The sequence below is a fragment of the Miniopterus schreibersii genome (assembly GCF_964146895.1).
Source record: "Miniopterus schreibersii genome assembly, chromosome: 5".
Classification (NCBI taxonomy): domain Eukaryota; kingdom Metazoa; phylum Chordata; class Mammalia; order Chiroptera; family Miniopteridae; genus Miniopterus; species Miniopterus schreibersii.
The window spans coordinates 5,427,954-5,450,720 of NC_138106.1; the positions used below are offsets into that span (position 1 = coordinate 5,427,954).

A 22,767-nucleotide genomic window follows, 5' to 3' on the forward strand; every position below is an offset into this window, starting at 1 on the left:
ACCAGCCACCCTGGAGACGGCAGGGACAACACTCAGATGAAAGGCATTTAGAATCAAAGTTTTGAGCAGAATGCATTTTGGAAGGTTTTTTTAAAGAACAAATTAAACAAGTATAGAACAAGTATAGAAGTTATTCAGTAGGGTGTGTGTGTGTGTGTGTGTGTGTGTGTGTTTTTAAAGAATTAGCATGGCATGCTTTTCCTCTTAAAAGAGTCTTGAATAATTTAATTAGAATTACACCAAAGTCATGAGTCTGTTCTATTTATGGGGGAATCATAGCTGAATTAAAACCCAAATGACAATGTTAGAAGTAAAAATAAAGTACTGTCAGACAGTGTGCCTCCTGATAAAAAAAAAAACAAAACACCTGACTTCAAATCCCACTTGGGTTAGGGAGGAGGGAGGCCAAATCGATTCCTGGGGTTTTGTTTTTCTTAAGATTCCTGAGCCTGGGGACATTTATTTCTTGCTACAAAAAGTGCTAATAAATGAAAATCATTCTGAGAATGAGAAAACGGAGGCTGTTTGATTTTGTCACTGACAGACCACTTGGTCCCCGAAAGCCTAGATCAGCTAGTGTTTTCCCAGCAGTTTTACTGCATTTAACACTTTTCACACCCGTGTGCAGACACTCGCCTGGTGCAGCGGGGCTGGGCGGCTGAACGCGCCAGGAGGGCGCAGAAGTGCCGCCTCCGAGAGGAACGCGGCTCCCTGGGCGGGCGCCCCACCCGCGACCAGGCAGCTTTCCGCGGCGCGCGGGGTCGGTCCCTTTCCAAGGGGACTGCGCCGCTGGGCGCCGGCCACCAGCCTGCTCAGCACCGGGACAGCGCGGGAAGGGGTGGGGGTGTAAATACTAACACCAAGCGATTCCCTCGGAACGACAGCATCGCGCCCAAGGCCGTGGCACCGTCTCCCGGCTGGAACTGGGTGTAGCCGCCAGAAGGAAATCCCCGGAGATGGAAGTTACAGGTCTCCCCCTCGCTGCCCAGCCACAAGGAATGGAGACTGAACAAGTTCAAAAAACACGTGCACACCCTCCTGGGCTGCGCCCCGGGCTGCGCGGCCACCGCTCCACGACCCTGGTGCGCGCGCCCCGCTCCGGCCCGGCTCGCGCTCTGCGCCCCTCCACCCCGCACCCCACTCTGCTTTGCTGCCAAGATAAGCCGCCTGGAGGCTCGGCTGGGGGCTAACACGAGCCCCCCTGAAAGCCCGCGGCTGCAGCCGGGGAACGGCAGGGGCGGCGGGGCGCGGGTCCTGGTGGGCGGGCCACCTACCTTCTGCGGGGGGGTCCCAATCAGCACCTCCAAGTAGTAGCCGCGGCCAGAGTCCCCCTCCAGGTTGTCCACCATGGCCAAGAAGTTGACCGCGCCCCCGGCGGGCTCGAGGGCGAAGGCCAGGCCATCGGCGCGGGGCTCGGCGGGGGGCCCGGGCCCGGGGGTGGGCGCAGCCCCGCGGCTAGTGGCTCCGGCCACCCGAAGGGGCAGTGTGAAGGGCGCCGTGGCCAGCGCCGGGGCTGCGCGCAGGAGCCAGTGGGCCAACAGCGGCAGCAGCAGCGCCCGGGCCAGCGCGCCCATGCCGGCGGCGGGGCCCGGGGAACGCGCCCGGCCCGGCCCGTCCTGTCCTGTCCGGCGACTCGGCGACCCGGGGACTCGGCGCTGCGCGGGGCTGCGGGGAAGGGCTGGGCGCGCACGGGGCCGAGGGCGGCGGCGGACGGGGGGAGGCTCGGGAGGAGGCTCGGGAGGAGGCTCGGGAGGAGGCTCGGGAGGAGGCTCGGGAGGAGGCTCGGGAGGAGGCGCCGGAGCCTGAGCCGCCTCCGCCCGCGCGGCCAAGTTGAGCAAGTTGGTCGCCGCTGCCCCCTCTGGCGGGCGGCGGCCGCCCCGCAAGGCCGGCCCCTCCCCCGCGGCCGAGGTCCGAGCGCGGCGCGGCGTCCGCGGGGCCCGCCCTGCGCGCCCTGCCCGCCCCGGCCGCGCCGGCCGCGCCCCCTTCCCCCGGGAAACTCGTGTCCTGAACTTCCTCGGAACGCGCTCCCGCGGCCGCGGCCAACGGATGTGACGAGGCTCCTCCGATACCAGGGGGGAAAGTTTCGGGAACCCTTAAAGGGAAAGCGAGGGACTGAACCGAACCCCGGCCCCGCGCGCGAGGGCGCCGCGCCGGGGGGCTCTGGCCCCGCAGGGGCGGGGCTGCCTGGGGTGACTCCGGGGCCAGAGGCGGGAGCCGGGGGTCGCCCGGGCGCCGTGAGCATCGCGCAGGCAGCGCGTCTGCGCCTCCCCTCGCCAAGTGCGTTCCTGCCGCCTCCGGCGCGCCCGAGCCTGGCTGCTCCCCGGGGCATTCCCGTGCGCGGATGCCCACCCCGGCCCCACTCCTGCCCGTTCCCTTCCTCATGCCCACTTGGGCTTCTGCGTGCCTTTGAAGTGGCCTGAGTGGGGGCTGGGAGTACCAAGGTCTGGGGGAGGCGGGCGCGGCCGAGAGAGCTTCGGAGACTTCTCGGTGGAAATCCTGGGAACCCCGGGCTGGGGGGCGGGGAGGTTGGCTGTTCTTGCTGCTGCGGCAGCCTCGGTTGTCCCCTTGTGCCCGCTGTTTCTGCTGGGGGAGAGGGGGTGGCATCCGCAGCTGGCTTTAACCCTGGCTTCTCGCCTCGAGCTCCTCAGTAATGCAGATACGATGCTGCTGGGAGTCGCGCGCTCACCGCCTCCAGGACGCCCTCAGGCCACCTAGCAAGCTGCTTGGCACCATCCAAACTCCGGGCCCAGCGTGTCCCGCTGCAGCTTCCCGGCTCCCCCAGCAGCTCTAGGCGGCGGATTATCTGATTAATACTTGCTTGGCCATGGACACCAGGGCCGCAGAAATGCCTTTAGTAATTCAAGCAATGAGGGTTATTTTATTTTAGCTGCTAAACTCAGGGAGGACAATTACACAAGCTAAGCCCATCGATTTCTGCTGAAACAAGGAGTAGAAAAATCTTTCTACCTCCAACAGCCGAATTATGTCCGGTGTTTTAAAAAACAAACAAGCCCATCTTCATGCGCTGGGGAGGCTGGGGTGGAACTTCCCTCCTCATGCAATTCCCAGCGGCTTCTACTCAAGGTCTGATTTTCATTCCTGTCTTCTCAGTTTTAGCATCAGGTTCTAGCTCTTCGAGGGACCCTTATGTGAGAGAGCCTCAGCTGTATTGATTTTTAGATGACTTTAACTATAAAACACATTTCCCCCAAACTATATCCCAACTTTAACAAATCCCCAGCCACACAAAGCAAAACCTAGTTGGGTCCCCTGATACAGCCTAAACTGCTATTCCCCATAAATCTGCATAGTTATTCCAGGGTTATTACATTCATATATTCACATTTCAAAATCAAGGTTGTGGAGGAAGTGAGTTTTACAAAAGGGATTGTTTATGCTCCTCAGTGTCCAGGCCTGAGGGGTCTGAAAGGCCATCCCAACGGGGTCTGAAAGGCCATCCCAACAGCTCCCAGAAGAACGTAACCTTATCAAAAGCACACGGAAGCATTAAGGACATTGACATAGGCCTACGTGATGGACAAGTTCAACATCAGAGACATTTGCTCTCTCTAATAATTAAAAACCACAGGGGAAATTTTTAAAACTCAAGTCTAATTAAGGTTTGTCCTTCATGAAACTCCTGGCTCCATCTGGTGTACGCGTTAGCTTTTGGTCTGAAAAGGGCTAGTTCAGGCCTGCGGGTCGACCGGTGGGTGCATTAAAGAGCTAGCGGCTGCATTTATAGTGGACAGCAGAGCTGTCTCGTCAGAAAACGGTGCGGGCAGAAGGGACAGCGCCTGATGACTGGCCCCTCGGTGGCTCTATTTTTACAAATGTCTCGGTGTTCTTAATCCCTACTCAGAACCATGGCGCTGGCTGGATGTGGGAAATAGCAATTTTCTTTCCAGGCATTTTAATGGGGATCATATGTGGCTGTGTGTATCTAGGATTTGGAGGTACTGATCTGCATGTCGTCTTTCCTTAGTACCCCGTTCCAGGGCTTGGTTCCAGTGTCCCCTTGTCCGGCTGTGACCTCACTCTTCCGTCCTCTCTGTGGCTCCTGTTGCTTGTCCTAGAGGCTGGGAGTCATCGGTGAGGTTCGCACCGGGGAGAAAGTGGGAGCCTCTTCCCCATACCCAGGAATCCTCCGGAGTTCACAGTTCTCTCTACATCATCGTGATGAATTAATAGTAACGTCAGTGCAGGCAGTGGCGAAACCAGCAGCGGGCCGCTGGCCGCAGAGCCATTCGCTCGGCTGCCCGGGCATCTTCGGTGAAGTGCTGAGTTTCTTTTGGTCACGTCTGAAAGGGCTCATGGCTTCGCCTTCCTGCTAGAGTCTGGAGGAGGGCAGAGCCGGGTGAGTGCCCGCAGAAGCATCTGTTTTGACAGGGGCTGTTTGGAGATGGAAATGTCCTTTGTGTGGATATCCGAGTTTGTTGGAGGAGGGAAAAGCAAAAGAATGAAGGAGGGAGGGAGTGACAGAGAAAAATTAAGGAAGAGAAAGCCGGAGAAAACGCAAGCCAGGCCGCCGCAGTGGGGACAGTTGGAAGCTGCATGGTCACAGCCCCTCCGCGACATTCCTGTGCTCAGTGGGGTTTCAGAACCCCATCAGATCAGCTTCACCCCCTGCTGGAGGGAGAAACAGTGCTGGCCCCGGAAACCATGCTCCACTCAACCTCAGGGCACAGAGCCCCGCCCGAGTCGACCAGGTTGGGGTCGGATTATGGGAAAGCAGGGGACCTCAAGAGACAACAAGGCAGGGCCCTCCCTATATATAAAGCAGCCAGCGTGGCCCTTGACCTCCAACTGTCCCCACGGGCAGCCTGATATCTGGTCTGGCCAGGCCCTCAGCAGGCATCAGAGGACCTAGCTGCAGTACCCTTCAGGGTGCCAACATAAAGAAGGTGGGGGAGGGTCCCAGGCAGCAGTTTAGTGCCCAAGCATGCCAGGCCCCATGCCGTGAGCTTCTCTGGCCTTCCCCTTGACCCTCAGAGACACCCGGAAAATCCCACCAGGAGAGAGGCTGGAAATGTGGGTGGACAGGACTGGAGCAGTTATGGGGAACTCATTAAAAATCTCAGGAATTCCACACAGTGACCCTCAGCCTTTGCCTGCAGACTGGAGGGTCCATTGCCACCCACCTGGCTCAAAAGTGCAGCCACCCCCTGTGAGCTGGTTCCTAGCTGTGCCCTCCTGCCCCCTATCCTTTGCATCATCCTCAGAACAAACATGCTGCTGATCCCCCCCAATTCCATTTCCTACTCTCTCCCAAAGACTCCCACTAAACTAGTTGCAGAGAGAGTCCACATTAGCTACCAAGCCCATCCGTCTGAGCTTTTACCTGTAAATATGTGCAGACAATGAGAGGTTCTCAGACACAGGGCCACCGAGCACGGAGAACCTAACCTATCACTCTAATGTGTTCCCTGAGGAAAAATTCAGGAGCTGGCAAAGGAAGGAGAGATGAGCAACTGGAGCTCAAAAAAGAATTCTTGAAGATGAAAACAGAATTTTTGAGAATAAAAGTAAACTTGGTAGAGGCAGTGGATATTGGAAGGGCAGAGCTGAGATCTGACGCTATGAATTCAGCTCAGTGTAGTTCAAGGAAGCACAGCCACCCCGGAGCACAGAGGCACACAGGTGGGGACTACAATGGGACTGCTTAGGAAGAAGGGGAATCAGGGGACCTTTTCTGTTTTCACGTCACAAGTTCCAGGAAGGGACCACGGAAATGGCGGAGGTGAAGCAATGATCAAAGGACCAAGACGTTTTCCTTGAGCTGAAGACTTGGATCAAAAATGGCCCCAAGTGCTGGGTGGAATAATTTTAAAAGTCACATTTAGAAATTTCAAGGATAAAGAAAAGTTGTTGATGTTGTTAATTCTCACCCAAGGATATTTTTTCCCATTGATTTTTTTTAGAGAGGGAGGGAGGGAGGGACGGAGGGAGGGAGCGGGGGGGGGGGGGAAGAAACATTGATGTGAGAGAGACACATAGGTTAGTTGCCTCCTGCACTCACCCCAACCAGGACCAGGAAACAAACCTGCAACCGAGGTACCTGCCCTTGGCCAGAATCGAACATGTGACCCTTCGGTCTGCAGGCCGACGCTCTAACCACTGAGCAACACAGGCCAGGGCAAGAAAAAAAATATTTTAAATGTGTGTCTGGGTGGCAGGGGCGTCTCTAGAAGACTACGAGGCAGATGTCAGTAGAACAACGGGGCCCAGGTTAAAATTCCGACAAGTAGAGGAAAGTAAGCTGTACAGAAACGTAGCATTTCTGAAAAAAAATCTGACTCATGAAATATTTCAACCAGCTAAAAAAACAAGTCAGAAGAAGGAATTCAAGAAAAGGAAGGCACAGTTTGTAAGAAAGAGACCAATGGTGTGCATAAAACTTAGGATTGAATCTGAACAGCTGTTGGTAATCTGATTGAGGGGCTTCATGCAGTTGTTAAGAAAAGATTCTTTCAACAGGAGGCGTGATGTGAAAAAACAAAACCACATAACTACGGAGAACCAAAATTCCAGATTATTTCACCAACTTCTTTCAGTGAGGCAGGAGGGGTGGGAATGAGGGCAAGGGGGTCTGTCTGGGGGAGGGTGGGTGCATCCCCATGACGGGGGTGGGGTTATTTGGAGGCGGAGAGAAGACGCCCCATCCCAGAACAAGGACTGAATCATGACACAGGATTTGCCTGCTGTTCTGCCTCTTCACGCAGCCTCAGCTGCTTCATCTGTAAAATGGGAGATAAACCGCACGTCATTGGATACTGTGAAATTAACATACATGCCAATCTCCTCGCAGAGAGATGGCACATTTGGAGTGCTTAATAGTCACTAGCTATTTTTTAAATAAATAACAGTTATTGTTATTGATGGTGATAGGTAAAAATAGGTTCAACCATACATACACACACACACACACACACACACACACACACACACACACACACATATATATTTTTTTAATTTAAAAAGCCTAGGACTTCAGTAACGCCATTATAGAAACTTACCAGGAACCCTTTCAATGTACCACTCTGGGTTTGAAATATTGCCCTTCCTGCCTCGGGACAGACCTGTGTCCCTCTGGAGTCCTGTGGAGTGAGACACTGTCCTGAGGACCTGGGGGAGACGGTCGGGGGTGCCCTGTCCCTGATGCCCTGTCCCTGAGCAAGTCCACGCAGCTGGAGCCTGACTGACCACACTCGGGTTGGGCTTGGTTTAGAGGGTGGAGTCTGTTTTCTCTTTCTATGGGGTTGGGGAGTCCCTCCACCTCAGAGCCAACAGGAAAGCACCTGACAAGGAACCTCACCCCTTGGGACAAAGATCAGGATGCAAACAGTGTACACAGTGTACACAGAGGGATGCCAGCGGTTAGTTTCCAACCGCAGGCGCAGGATGTGACTCACAAGCCAGCCCCGTGCTCAGTGCCCCCTTCAGCCACCCAAACGCCTGCAAAGCCTTCCTCCCTGGGTGAGGGGGAGACAAAGTCCTGAGTGGCCCCTTTCACAGACCAGGGTCCCAGGTGCTCATGTCTGGGTAATCCTCCCTTTGAGGGTCACTAGGGACAGTGAGGGTTTTGGTTGGGGGCAGGGGCAGACCCAGCGATGTCAGGACTGGACTTTGGGGCTTCCTGGGGGGTTCGGGGAGGAGCACCTCTGGTAGAAGTTCATCTTGGGAAGTAGGTTTAAAGCCAGATAGTCACCATCGTAACAGTCACTACTGTTCAGCCGCTACATGCCAGGCTCTTGCGGACTTTATCTCATGTAATCCTTAAGCAAAGGTGGGCAGCGACTAGCATCCCCAGTTCACACTCAAGGCACCTGAGACCCAGCCGAAGTTGAGGAACTTGTCCTGTAGTAGGGGGAGATGCTGGACCCGGCGTTGGGGTAACTGATCCACCAGGTGACTTCAGGATGATTTTGAGGGCGACAGATTTATTTAGGCTTTTCCTTTATCAATATTTTAAGATTACTTCCTTTTCTTTGGTTTTGAAAGAAAATGCCCCAGTGTGTCCATAGTTTGTGAGGATTTGGAACAGTAATGCTCCCCCCCTTGGAAATGGAAACAACTTCGCTTTATCTGTTCGTTCTTGAAGGCTGGTGGCTGTCTGTCTATGAATGTGGCGATTGGCCGTGAACTTGCCTTTCTTTCTGCTTGGGAATGTGATGGCCACAGTGTTTTTAATTTTCTAACTCTTTGTAATAACCTTGGGCTGGTCACTGTGTACTCGGAGCTCAAGGCTAAATAAATAAGCTCATATCCTTGACTCACTGTTGTCACCACATTGGACGTTGAACTTGATGGGGTCCCTTGGTGGAAACCAAGCGTGAACCCTGGGGACCAGCCTTCCCAACCCAGGAAGGACAATTAAGGGCATGAAAATAGTCTTTGGCTCTGGGCCTCAGAATGGAGTGGGTGAGTTTTCATTTCCATCTGTCCTGAGTCCTTGTCAGCATTTGCTCCGGGGCTGACCATTTCCTTCATTTTCTTCTCCCCCCCACCCCAATTTCCCCGCCCCTCACTCCCCTGGTTTTTCCTCTACAGTCTGGGCTCTCTCTCCCGGTGCTGGTCGTCCTCTGCTCAACCCCTTAAGCTGGAGAACCAGGTGCAGCCCTGGGCCCTCTCCTGTGCCCTATGGGGTCTCGCCCAGGATCATGACTTGAAATATCGAGTCAGTTTAGTTCCAGCTCAGCCCCTCCTCAACTCCCAGCCCAGGACTCTGTAGCCTCCGCCTCCCTGACAGTGCTCTGGGGTTTCTAACAGGCATCTCAAGTTCAACAGGATCGAACTAGAACTGCAGCTTCATGACCTGCCCCCCGACCCTCTACCTGCCAGTCTTCTCCACTAGTCCTTCCAGTTATTCAGACCACGAATCCGGGAGGCATCCAGGCTCTCATTGCCTCACAGCCCACATCCAATCGTCGGGAATCATACGGGCTCTGCCTTCCAAGTTTACCAGAGACTGACCAACCGCCCATTTCTTATTCCTCCGCTGCGGCCTGGTCCCACCTGCCATCTCCCCCCGGCCCTGGCCGCCTAGCTGGTCTCCCCGCTTCCTGCAGGCTTTGCTCAGAGGCTACCCCGTCTCTCTGCAATCACCCCCCCCTCCCCACCCTGCCCACGGGCTCCCTGCCCTTCCCCTCCTCTGCTATGCCTCCCTCCCTCTCTTACTTCCCTCTTTCTTTCCCTCCACAGTGCTTATCACTTCGTAACAATCCACACAAATGAGTCACTCGTTCTCCCCGCACACTCCCCTCCCACGGCACATAAACTCCAGGCGGGCAGCAGTCTTGACCTGTTTTCTTTACCGGCACATCCCAAATGCCTCGGACAGAGGTTCACACGCTCAGTGCATATTTGTTGAAGTCAAGGAAGGAATCGTAGGGGTCCCAAGATTGCCCCCAGGGCCCCTCTTCTTTCCTGGAGTCGGGCATGTCCTACGGGCTGGGAAGCCCTCAAAAATTCTCTTGGCTGCTGTGGTTCCTGCCACCGCAGGCTGCTCTCGAGGCCTGCTCAGCCTGCTGGCCACGCTAGAGCCCAGCGATGTTGCTGTCGTGAGTGGGAGGCTGCATTGCTCCCGAGTCGGTTGGAACCGTCTATTCAGCTATGAAGATGGTGCTTTGAGCCCAACACGCGTGGCGGGAACGGCTCTTCGCCTGCCTTCTCCCGGCAGGGTCACTCCAGGGGCAGTGAAGGGAAGGCCGATGGACCGAAGGCTGGAAGAGCAAACTGGGGACACAGAAATCCTGTTTGGTTTCTGCAGATGTTAATCAGAATCTCCTAATAAGTAAAGCTTTCGTGAGCAGTAATGGTATAGGGCTCTAAGACATTTTCAGGTGAATGGGCGCCAAGACTCCTAATTTGGGGAAGATTGGTGATACAAGTTTTCATCACGTTGTCAGTAACTATTTAGGATATTATGCAAGACGCCTTCGACATGTTCATGTACAGCCAGGACACATGGGTGTGGAGCACTTTTCTGAGCCATGATTCTTTGAATTCCATTTATTTCCCATACTCTATGCCTATTCCTACATTACACACTTCTGTGCTAAAATGTCTTTGAAAAAAGTCGTGTTCTTTGGAGTTAAGATATGTAAACTGGAAATACTGTGCATGTGAGCAGCTCTGGGTGCGGACATTGAGGGCAAGTGGTTCTCAGCTGCCCCTCCAGCCAGAGGACGCAGGGAGATGCTGGGGAGGCCGCTGCTGCCTGCTGGCAGCTTCCACTTTTAGCTCCTCCACACTCCACGAGGTTCCCTCCCCTGGATGTCTCCTGGCAACAGGCCGCCTGGCCCCGGACCCTCAGGACCAAGCGTCTGGACTGAAGCGGGAGCCCGCCCCCTGGAGCCCGCTGGGAGGCCGGCGAACATCCCGAGGCTCTCGCCGTGCACGCGGGTGTAGACGCCTTACCTTTATTAAGCCTCCTGTTTCCCAGAGGAGGAAACTAAGGGGCAAAAGGGTAGGAGGCAGCCTGGAGAGTGAGTGGGGGTGGGTAACTGCTATGAGATGATTGTGTATTTGAGAGTATTGTGCGGAATGTAAAATCCTGTACCAACTTGAAGAAATGCCAGAGCTTTGTTATTTGTGTATCTAGGGGAGGGAGGAATAGATTGTTCCAGGGCCTGAATAAAACACTTCACTGCTGGAGTATTTGATGATACTAAACAATAACATTACAGGCGCAGTGAACGATATCTCCAAGGGCTTCACCAGCAACTCGTTGGAGCTCTTACTACGGGACAGGAGCTTTATAGCAAAGCCCCGACCCTCCCGACAGCGCAAAGGGCCTCACCCTCACGGGTCCCAGGGGTGAGGGGCGGGGCGGCTGGCTGACCGCTGCTCCTCCCTCCACTCCCGAGGGCTCCGCGGCTGGCTGCTGGGAGCGAGCTGGGGCCGCCTCCCCGACGGCAGCTCAGACGGGCTCTGTCCTTCCTGTTTGGGGAGCACTGCCAGGCCCTTGTGCACTCACAGAAGGGGAAGGCTGCGAGCACCCCCACACACATACACGCCACACACACACCATACACACGTGCAGAACACACACACATGCATAATACACACACACACACGCAGAACACACACACCACACCACAGCACACCACACACACGCATCCCCCCCAGGAGCAGACAGTCTGGGTAGATTGTAAGCCATAAGCCACTTGGCATAGCAGCTGCCCTCAGTGCGTTGGCTCAGGTCCTGCCTGGCCCTGCCCAGCACTGGTCTTGGGGCTGGCGCCTGTGGGGTAAATAAAAGGCAGTTCTCCCAAGAGCACTGGCAGAGATCAGCGAGGACCTTCTCTGGGCACTTGGAGTCGTGGTTTGGAACAGGGGGAGGGAGGAGGGTTGCTATTCTCAGGGTGCACTGCAGGGACAGTGACCTTGCACCCTGCAGAGGGGGTTCAGTCACTGCCCCCACTGATCTGTGCCTCCCAGACATCCCCATTTCTACAATAGCAGCCCTGCCCTGCCCTGAACTCGCACGAAATCTCTTGTTTGGGGAAAATGAACCGTGTTTGTTCATCCAAGATGAATCTACCCACCAGAGGAGTTTATAAACCTTGGGCCACATTTTGCCTGTGATATTTCTCTCCCATCCCAATCACTTAACTGATAAAGGTTAGGAAGAGCCGGCTGGTCTGGCTGCTGTTGCCCAGCAATGGCACCTGCTCTGTGGCCTGTAGGTTTGGTGTCCAGGGCTGCAGGGATCATCAGGCTCTTTTGTTTTTTTCTTTCAGTTTTTTTTGGTGCTGGTTTCAGGTGTACAGCTTGGTGGTGAGACAACCATACACTTTACATAGTGCTCCCCTCCATGTTTGGCAGGTCTTGTCTGCAGTCCAACTCGGAGCTGCAGAAAGGGCTAGAAGTTGCTCACCTGACGTGGGGCCGGTTTATGAGCAGGTGCATGTGGGAAATCCCATTTGGGGCAAATGCTCACTTGCCCCAGGGCCACCTGCTTCCCGGGCAGGGTCACCATGCAGGGGGCTCCTTTGAAAACTATGGCTGTGGATATCGGATCAGTTTGAGCAAGTTCAGTCTCTGAAGGACTCTTCTTCCCCTCAAAGCAAATTTTTTTCCTGGTTAGAATATTTTGCAAAAAAAAAAGAGGCGTCAGTTGGTTTGTGTGCTGTGCGTGTTTCTTTCAGCAGGACCTTGAATCCCTCTTTGTTTGCTACTACAAGCCCCGGCTTTTATCTCGCCTCTGCGGGTCCGAGTTAGCACTGTACCAGGTAATGAAAGGATTCTCTGTGTTTCCGGTCTTTGTTTTCAGGGAACCACAGAGAGAGGGTATTTCCAGGCAAGTGGGTAAATTCCCAGAAGCAAGTGGCCCAGGCGCATGAATCCTGGAGAACCAAGTTGGGTTGAAGAAACCGTATCTCACATCTCTGACCAAGCTGCTTGTTTTCTTTCCTCCCCAAACGGTGACTCACCCAGGTCCTAACAGGTGTGCACAGGGTCACCCTGAGCCACGTGAGGCTGCAGGGGCCCAGCTCTCAGGCCCTGCTCAGGATGGAGCCCACTGAGGCCGTACAGCCCTCTGGGCACCCTTCCTAGCAGGGACCAGGGGAAGGAGGAGCCCCCGCCTGTTCTGTCCACACCCAGCCTGGAGGGTTCATTTGCTCAGAGCCAGGTGGAAATACCAGTGTCATCCTGCTAATTAGGTTAACAATCCACTGGCCTTTTGCAGTAAGAAGCTTTAACCCCCCCTGCTCAGCACAACCCCCAGTGAGCATAAGGGAGTTTTCAGTAGGCAGCCCCTCCGGGAGCCCGTCCTGCCCTCCTGCCCAGGAATACGTCCAAGAGTCATCAGCTCCTGGGGCGCAGGTGCCAGCTGGCCCAGCACCCTCTCAGGTGTCCCCGGCTTCACTATCCTCCCCTGGTGGGGTGTTCCAGGGTTAAAGCTGACACTGTAATTGCACCCATCCAGCGGAGTCAGGTCCATTGAAAACGACAGTGAGGAGGTGACAACTTTAGCAGCTGTGGTCCCCAAGACCAGCAAGTCAGGTGGGGAAGTACCTGGTGTCAGGATTTTGACCTAAGGACTTGACAAAGTACCTGAGGCAGGACAGGTGCCTCAGGACTAGTTGTTTCCCGATCTTCTCCGGGCCAGGGGCTCCGGATGCTTCTGTCCTCTGCCCAAGGGAGGTTCCTGCTCAGGCGTGACCAGAATCTAGTCTTTTGAGAAATAACCAGGGTATCCATTAGGGGCCAGGAGGGTCCCTCTACCACCGAGGGAACCTCTGTGCAGTCTGTCCCCTTTCTTTCTTTTCCAACTTCCTCTCTTAACGGTTATCATCCTGTCCCACCCCCACACTTTCTCTTTCTGTAGCCTCCAGCGTGTTAATTACCTCCCTCTGGTGGCACTTGGGACTGGCTGTGTTGCTGGACAATAGAAACCACTGACATGAATGGCTTTTCAGAGTTCCAGGGAGGTCCCAGGGAGGTTCCAGGGAGGTTCCAGGGAGGTCCCAGAAATGTCCCAGGGAGGTTCCAGCTTACAATGTCCTCTGCTTCTCACAACAGCCATGTGAAAATGGGAAGACCCTGGATTATTTTTCTAAGGATGCATTTATTAGGTTTTAATAAACATTTTGCTTTTTCCAGACATCACATATTTTTTAAAAGATTTGTTGTTGTTGATCAATATACAATAAAGCTTTTAGGGGTTTGTATAATCTACACTACACCTTTACTGTCACCAAGCCCAGGAGAAGAGTGGGAATATAATAACACCAATTACTCTTGTTTCTCGCTTTACCGCAGGGCAGGAATAAATACATTGTGTTTTTAAAGTGCTTTATATATTTTTAAAAACACCATGTTCAATTCACAATATAATTGGATCGTCTCGGCAATCTTGCGAGGTAGGGGGAGCAAGAATTATTCTCTCTAGTTGAGGTACCGAGGAGACCGAGGCTTCTAAAAGCTGAACAATTAGTTCGGAGTCTCAAATACTCGGAGATAGCAGAGCTAGAATTTGATTTTAGATTTTCTGACTTCTTCTAGTATGGACCTTAATTCTTTCCTAAAATTATGGTTTCTGGATATAGATACAAGACAAAAAAGCAAGTGCCCATGCACATGCGTCCCCTCTCCTGTCACCAAGTGCAGCCATTGAAGGAGGCCTCCTTCACTGCCCACCTCAGATATCCTGCAGGGCACAGACCCGTCCACTCCTCAGCACACACCTCTCACTAGTATTTCACGCTGTTCCCCGTGTGTGCCACCGAAGCTGATACATTGGCAAAAACACAGTCTCCGATGGCCCCTTTTACTGGACAGTGGCCACAATGTCTTGTCGCCTGGAGTGCCTCAGAGCCCCGTGTGCTGGGAGCTCCCAGAAGAGGGGCAGGACCCCAGGGTGGGCGGTGGAGAGAGGGCCCTGTGCCCATGAGCCCAGAAGGATTAGATCAGGTAGGAACTGAGGTGAAAACGAGGAGTGATGGGGTAGAATCAGACACTCCGGGCTTAGGAAGCAATGAGGGGAAAAGGGAAAGACAAGGGGGAGACTTCAGCAAGGCTCCGGGAGGACAGCTGGTGACCACGGGTCATCTTGTTCTCCTGGTGCTTGCTGAGTGAGGAGGCCCACTTTATTCCCAGGGCCGCTGAGCTCACTTTGAGATTTTAGGGAAAACCAGAAAAACCAGTTTGGTGACTGGACATACTTTCTTCTTCTTTGTACTTTTCTAACTGAGCTCTGAAACACTCAGGTCACCTCCACCCCTTGAGCTGGCCACGCCCCAGGAGCTGGCCACACCCCAGGAGCTGGCCACATCCACAGGAGCTGGCCACGGCCCGCCCAAGCAGGAGTCTCATTGCCCCTCCATGTTTTCTCCATAACACACCAGTCACCTGGGTCCTGGTCATAGGCTTGTCACGGCTGCTTTCATGTTTTCAGTCTCCAAACTGGTCACAAGGATTAAAAGTCCATAGTTGTCCTCCCTTGTTTACTTTTCACGTAACGATCACACAATCACATTTGTGCAGGAAGGGCTCCGGCTGCCTTGTTAGAAGGGATTTGTTGATTCACACTCCGATTCCCCGACTTAGTTTTTACAGAGGGACTTCGGGTGCAGTTTCTCACCCTCTCTGAAAGCATGCAGAGCCTAGCCTGCAGGTTCCTTCAAGGCAACCTTGCTTCCTTGGCCCCCCTTCCCAGCACATTAGCCCAAGGACCAAGGACACCTGAAAAGGTGACAATTTATTCTGTGAGTCATTTAAAAATGTCAACACCAAGATGACTACAATCAGAGCACAGGTCTTCTCTGTTTCATTGTGTGCAAAGGGAAAATTCAGAAAATGCGCTTTCACACTGTCTGCAGATCTGGGTGGATCAGCTGCCAGATCCTGCCCATGGCTACATGGAAGGAGAAAATCTGGCCGCTTAATAAAACATCTGACTGGATTCTTCTCCAAAGTGTCGAGCGCCATCCACGCTAGGAGAGCTCATGAGCAGTGCTGGGAGGTGAAGGCCAGAGGCTGGAGGCTCCAGGCCTGGCTTCTGTACCCATGGCCCGAAGCCCTTCGGACAATGTTGTCACATCGGCCCCTTTATACTGACGGGGGAGAGACGGTTGGGCCTCTGTTCTGAAGTTGCATTTTGTCAGATGATGGAGGGAGTGTGGTTCTGGGACTGTGATGGATGAGCAGCTGTGGGGCACTCCACTGCGCCTGTGGCCCCAGGCAGTTAGCACACCTCTAAGTTCCCTGATTTACACAGGGACTGCCTTCCTCCCCCTGCAAGTGCTTTGAGTAACCGTCAGACTATGCTATTCATGCGAGGCCTCGCTTCCTTCTAAGTCACACAATGGGAGCTGACTTGTCAAAGACTAGGCAAAGCCCTCCAGCCAATTACACCTGAGAGATCACCAGAGGGTGCTCACTCCAGGGCAGGTGGCGGCTGTCCCTGCAGCCTCCTTGCTGGCTGAAGGGGATGGCAGGCAGGCTGTGGCTCCAGGGCAGCGCCAGGACAGGCGAGGGTGCCGGGGGAGACAGGCCTGCCCTCCACCCCCGCAGGAGGTGCTCCAGCTGCTGCTGCTCTTCAACTAGGGCCACCTTACAGACAGCGAAGCCCAGGTTTCCCCCGGGGCCCAGGGAAGTGCGTAAGATGCTGTCGGGGAGGCACGGGATTGTTCCACAGCTGGAGGCTCCCTTCCCAGTGAAGGGGAACAGTGGGGTCCTTCTTTATCTAGAAATTAAGCTTCTTGCTTTTTAACAAGTAAATTAGAGGAAAAGAAGCCTCTTTGCTCCTGAAATGAGGCAAGAAAGTCGAGACTGAATGTCTCAGTTAAACTGCCCTAAATGTGGAATAAGAATTGTTGTGGGTTAAATTGTGTCTCCCTCAATCCCTATGCTGAAAGCCTAATCCCCCTCAACCCGTGAATATGCTCTTATTTGGAAATAGGGTCTTTGCAGATGTAATTAGTTGACAAGAGGTTGTACTGGAGTAGGGTGGGCCCTAACCCAACTATGACTGTCCTTATAAAAAGGGGAAATTGGGACCAAGACTGGCACACAGAAAAGGCCATACAAGGGCAGAGATCAGAGGTGATGCATCTACAAGCCAAGGAACCCCAAAATGGCCAGCAACCACCAGCAGCGGGGGGAGAGGATGGGACAGATGCTCCCTCGTGGACCCCTGCTGACACCTTGGTCTTGAACTTCCATTCTCCGGAGTTGTGAGATGGTAGCTTCTCCTGTTTTAAGTCACTCGGTTTGTCATGGCAGTCCTAGGACATTCATATAAGAATCTTGACTGGGGATCAGTCTGGGCCCTTGTTTCTGTCCTGGGGGGAGTATAAGGGTGTGAGAGACTGTACGGCTTGAAGCAGGGCAGCCTGGCCGTTGTCTTGACCATGAAGGCCGGTGCCAAGAGTGTGTGACACGCTCCTGCCCCTTTGACTAACTGTCCCTGGGCGTACGGCCTATGGGTAGGGTAGGGGGTCTTGAGCTGCTGGGACAGAAAAGACCTCCATATGGCAGAGGCTGTACGCTGTGCAATGGCTTTTGGTCCTGAAACTCTTGGGTCATTGAGGGAAATCCCTCTTGCTTGCCTGGTCTAGATGGGTTTCTGAGCAAGATTTCTTTGGAAGAAAAAATTCTGTGGTGGAAAACATTTGCGCACAATTGACCCAAGTCCAGGTCTTTCTTCTTACCCAGGTGACAGGAGTTGCCTGGACCATGTTGCCACCTGTCTCCCGGCACACGGTCCATGGCTCTCTCCTTCCTTCCAGCAGGGGAGGCTGTACTGGACAGCCCTGCCTTCCGGGCGAGATGCCACGCTTATTTTCCAGGCTCTCTGCGCTCTCTCTCCCGTCCCTCTTACTTTCCAGAAATGCCTGGGATACCAATTCCTCTTTTCTCTCTTTTTAAAAATATGTTTTTATTGATTTTAGAAAGAGAGGAAGGGAGAGGGAGGGAGAGAGAAACATGGATGAGAGAGAAACATCAATTGGCTGCCTCCTACACCCCCCCTACTGGAGATCGAGCCCTAAACCTGGGCATGTGCCCTGACCGGGAATTGAACTGGTGACCTCTTGGTGCACAACATGACGTTCTACCAACTAAGCCACACTGGCTGGGCTCTTCTCTTTTCTCCAAATGATGACACAGCCAACCATCTTCCCTGGTTTGTTTTTCCACATCAAGCACCCAGTGTTTCTGGGGTCACAGTGCCCTGGAGTTGACAGATAGCTATTTGGGAACCAGGTGGGCATTTATAACCAAACAAATACAGAAATTATCCACAAAGCAAATGCTAATGGGACGAATAGCAATAAACCCAAGGACACGGGAGGCTGTGCCTTCCCGACGCTCTGTCCACGACCAGCTGCTGACCTGCGGGCTTCAGGAAGCCCACCCCCAGCCTAGTCTGCCCAGCGGTCCTCAGAACCCAGCCAGGACAGCACGGCTGTTGTGAGTTCTCTGGAATCACTAGTGCGGAAGAACTGGGAACACAGTAGCCCCTTCACACATGTGTGTTGGTTTAAAGGAGCCAGAAAAATCTCCCCCTGTGAGCCCTGCTTCCCAGTTTCAAAGACAAGTGGAAGAGAGGCCTCTCTGGAGGGCCCTAGGTGCAGAAGCTTCTGGGGATTATCCTCTGACTCCCTCCCAACAGTGGAAGGGTGACCTGACCAGTTCCTTGACGGCCTTGGGCCCTGAGCAGGGAGACGCAGGCTGGCCCACCCCCAGGTCAAAAGTGCTCCGTGTGGTGGTGGAGCCCTTGGACGGATCCGGAGCAGAGGCCCAGCATGAAGCCTGGCTTCGCTGTCCGCCCGTTGTGTGGCCTTGGGCAAGTTCCTGAACTTGAGCCTCAGTCCCGTCATCTGTAAAATGGATGTAATAATAATATCGACCTACAGGTTTTATGCCGTTCACATACACAAGGCACTTAGAACAGCGCCAGGCCTAACACATGTTTGTGAAATGAGACTATAAAGCCAGCAGCTGGCAGTGGGCAGCGGGGGCAGAGAGGCAGCCGCCCAGGATGACTCAGCAACAAGGGGATGGGCGTCTGGGGCCGGAGCACCCGCAAGGTGAACCCTCCCTGCCTCACGGCGCTCGTTCCCGGCCCGGTGCGGTGCTCTCCACCCCGCAGGATGGGAACATCACGCAGACTCACGCCACGATTCCCTTTCCTGCCAAAACGCCTCCTCAGGCGGCGAGCAGGAGTGGGTGGCCTGGGCGACGCCTGAAGCCCAGTTGGCAAGGGGCTGCCTTGGAAGCGATGGCGCGGGCGCGGGGAGGCTTCCTGAGCGTTTCCATCGCCTCCTCGGCCTCTCCGCAGCCGCCTGAGCCGCGTTCCGCGTGTGCGGGCCGCAAGCAGATGCTCGGAGAGTCATCCCAAGCCTCTTTCCAAACCGATTTCAAAACACAAAGAGGAAAGAGCCTCGGCCCTTTACAGTCGTGAGGTTTCGGAGGCAGACACTATTTTGTATCCCTGCCCCCTCCCCGTAAGGTGTGTGGAGATGGGGGAAATGGGAAGACGCTGGTATTTCTTGAGGCATTTATCACCCCAGCACCCACACCCTTCCCTAGACTTTTCACTGCCCGTGATTCCGGGGGCAGGTGAATGGGTTTTTACTAAAGAGGGCCTGTGACAAGAGCATAGACACACAGGATTTATTTGGGAAGTGGTCCCAGGGCCTGGGAAGAGGTGAGACGGAGGAGGGGGAGAGCCAGTCCGCAGGTGGGGCCTCCGTCCTGCTGGGGAATGGGGAGGGCTGTGATCGCCCACCAGCTCCCATCCCCCACTCTCAGGGGTCACCCCAGGGCGTGCCACCCCCCTGATGTCCAGGTGTCCTATTGTTCCCACTCAACCCAGCCAGCGGGCTCCCTCGAATCCCCCACCTTCCAGGGCAGGAGAGCAAGGGAGTGCAGGGCTCCAGGCCCGGGGCCTTCAGCTCCCCCCAGGGGCAGCTGGATGCGCAGGAATGGCCAGAACAAGAGGCGGCTGAGAGGACACGAGATGAAACGCGCAAGATGCCCAGCGCCACATCCAAAAGAGGCCCCGGGCACAGCTGGACACAGGAGCCTGGAGCTCAGAGAGAGGCGAGGCTGAGCTATAAATGCGGGAAGTGAGGGCAAATGAGGTAAGTGGTGTCACGGAATCTGAGAAGTTAAATGAGAACAGAAAAGTCACCTGCGAGTCGCTGTGAGCTTGTCAGGAGTGTTTTCAGCGCAGCGGGGGGGAGGTCCCTGACGGGAGGGCGAGCAGAGGCTGTGGGCTGCTTCAAAGGCCCCGGAGCTAATGGGGGGGCAGCAGGCAGGAGGGAGGGCTGGCGCCTGCTGCAGGCTGAGGCCCACGAGAGTCCCCTCTGTGCGCCAGGGAGCTCGGTCCTGTCCCGTCCCTATATTCCATCTCAGTCCTCACAACCACCTTCGGCATCATCTGTTATTACAGTTAGAGAAATGGTTGTGAAAAGTGAAACTTTCAAACATTGTACTGCTTGTCAGTGTTCCCATGGGGCAGGGGCAGGGAGGGGATTTGAGCCCAGTGTCACGGACTTGGGCATCTGGTTTCTTTTTGTGGCCACCCTGTTGTAGAAGAGGCAAAAGGCTGGGGTGACCCTCGCACAGAAGGCTAAGGGGCAGGAGTTCATTCTTCAGGTGGCATTTCTCTTTGTAGGAACTTGGGTCCGGGAAGCTCACCTCACAATTCTAAGCGATTTTCCAGAATGACCAATTGCAATATAGTTTTCTGCCACTGTCATTTCTGTGTAGGGCTGGTTATTGCAACGCCACTGATGCCGCTGGGACAGAGCGCGACGGAACGTCAAGAGCGCGCATTCAGCACAGATATTCTCAAAACATCGGTCGGCTGCCTCCTGCAGGCCCCCACCAGGGATCAAGCCCACAACCCCAGGCGTATGCCCTGACCGGGAATCAAACCTATGACCTCTTGGTGCGTGAGGCTCAACCAACTGAGCCACACCAGCCAGGGCCAGTTCTTTACAATTTTTGACAAGTTGGATATGGAACAAAAGGAGAGCTCCTCAAAGCTGAAGATCTAAAATGAGGCAGGAAAGGGTTCAGGATGTAAACAGGGGAATGAGGTCCAGGAGACGCTGTCTCATCCTCATGACACATGACAAAGGGGAGGGGATACTTACGAGCTCCTTCTATTGATATGAGAGTCAGGATGTTCCTGAATCCGCTAAAATAATTCTGCAACATCTGTCTCTAAAATCTTAGCTCAGATCCTTGGACTCAGAAAGGCAGGACCTTTAATGCAAAAGTCCTAGAAAATTGACATTAGTAGGAATGGAAACCGTCGTCCAGATACACTCTATTTCCCGGATAAACTGAAGTCACTTGAATAAGCTCACGCTGAGATGGGATTCAAATCTAGGTCTTTCTGACCTCAGAGCTCGGGGCCAGAATCACCATGCAGTGCTGCCCTAGGGAAGAGCCCCGCCCACGTGAGCACCTCGGTGACACTGCTGTACCTGATTGGCTGCTGAACAAACCGGTGAGTCCTTACATTAATTCTCTTCAGGAATAAACTACTCGCCTATTTTACTTCTCAATTTTCCCTTCTTGGAAATAAAGCTCAGCTCTGTCAACATGAAGAGAACTATTTTATTCATATCACGGGGCCTGGGCTCCCTCCAAAATCCCTCTTTTGGTATCCACTCCTCTGTAAGGTGCTAAAATACTCACCCCAGCAAGTGAACCAAAGAAAACAGGCCTTAAGGCTCTTCTCAGCTCCCCCCTCTCCTCCAAGAATGGCTGGTGGGCCCGTGGGGGGACTCGTCCCTTTCTGCCAGGCCACTGCTCTGCGCCCTTACCTCTGGGCTGCTGGCGGTGGGGGCTGTTCTGCCCATAATTGGAAGCTGCTCCCTCAGGATGCTTCATTTATGTCTCAGTCCCTGAGCTAGAAATCAGTCTGCTTGTGTCCACGCTTCCCCCATCCCCCAGTCTCTGCGTTCCAGGACAAGTAATTCAGGACTCACACTCCGATTGCCATTTGATTGTGATTGTGTGACCGCATCTGCGCGCACCGCATGGGTTTCAACGGGAAGTAATAAACATCAGCTTGCTCATGCTCATGACGGGGACCACGGCCGAGGTGGCTGTGTTTCTTCTGGTCCCCAAGAAACGGGTGCCAGACCAGATGTTCAGCAATTATGGAATATTATACGTAAGATTCAGACCGCCACTTGGAAACGCCAGGGGAGACCTTCTGGGAGGCTGCAAGTTCATCTTTTCCTGGCACGACTGAAAAAGCGAGCGGGAGAGAGCAGAGTGTGGAGTATTTCTTGATTAAGCCGCACAGACCAAATTAGTGCTAGAGATGGCACTAACTTTATAAAGCTTGTCACGTGCTTGGCTGTGGACGGCGATTTTAATACTCCTGTGTGCTTGACTTTTAAATGTCTCACTGAAGATTTTATCAAGGCCTTCTTATGGGCACACATATTAATTTAGTGCTTGCTCTGGCAACCGGATGCTGGTCAGCTGCTAGGGCGGATTTCTGGCTGCAGTGAAGGGCAAACAGAGCTATTTCTAAGATGATCGCTTTTGCTTGATGTGTGCTGATTTCACATTAGCATTTAAAATCGATTCCTGATTTTGATTTGGTATTAAATACCGGGTACCCTCCCTTTCCTCCAAAGGACAGAAAAACTAATGGGAAACGGCTTATTTGGATGCCTGATGGGCTCATCCCCAAACTGAATGTAAAATCCTGATCGGTGGGTGGTACATGCGCTCTTTGAAAGATTTACATTAGAAATTTGAAAAAAGCGAGAGCCTTGCTTTAAATCGGTAACTCGTGTGATTTTTTTCTTTGTCCACTTGGATGGCCACCTCATATTCTTGGCTACGATCAAGGAACAACTATAAGGCATAAGGGATGCCGAGGAAGGACAGGAGCCCTTCCTAGCACGGGCTTGCAGGAGGAGGCTGCAGAAAGCTTGTCACCACTGAGGCTGCAAGATCTCAGAGGGATGAGTTCTGGGCCAACGCCCCCCAGGAGGTCCTCACACCTGCACCTTGACCCCTCTATGCTAGAAATAGCTGGAAGCCTTCCCTTCTGCTGTCCCTCCAGCGCCCTCTACAGAGAAAGCTTTCTACCGTGAAGGAGGCCGGCTTGAAGGAAAGCTGTGGGCGCTCACGGAGCACGACACCTAGCAGCGTGTTACCTTCCAAAAGGCCTTTCAGAGTCAGAGGCACGCAAGCATTTATTTGAGATCAGTGAGAATAGCTATTTGGGAATCATTAATCCAGGCAGAAGTCCAAATGCTGTTCCGATTTGAA

The 22,767-nt window shown here is 53.9% G+C and overlaps 1 protein-coding gene across 1 annotated transcript in view; it reads right to left on the reverse strand.

Annotated features, from left to right (window-relative positions):
* The window catches only part of BACE2 (beta-secretase 2), a 52,926-nt gene extending 51,012 nt beyond the window's left edge, over positions 1–1,914 (reverse strand). The window contains exon 1 of the mRNA XM_081138677.1: positions 1,275–1,914. Coding sequence (XP_080994803.1) covers positions 1,275–1,574 — 300 coding nt within the window. The 5' untranslated portion in view covers positions 1,575–1,914. The remainder of the gene's footprint in view (positions 1–1,274) is intronic.
* Positions 1,915–22,767: the final 20,853 nt, after the last annotated feature.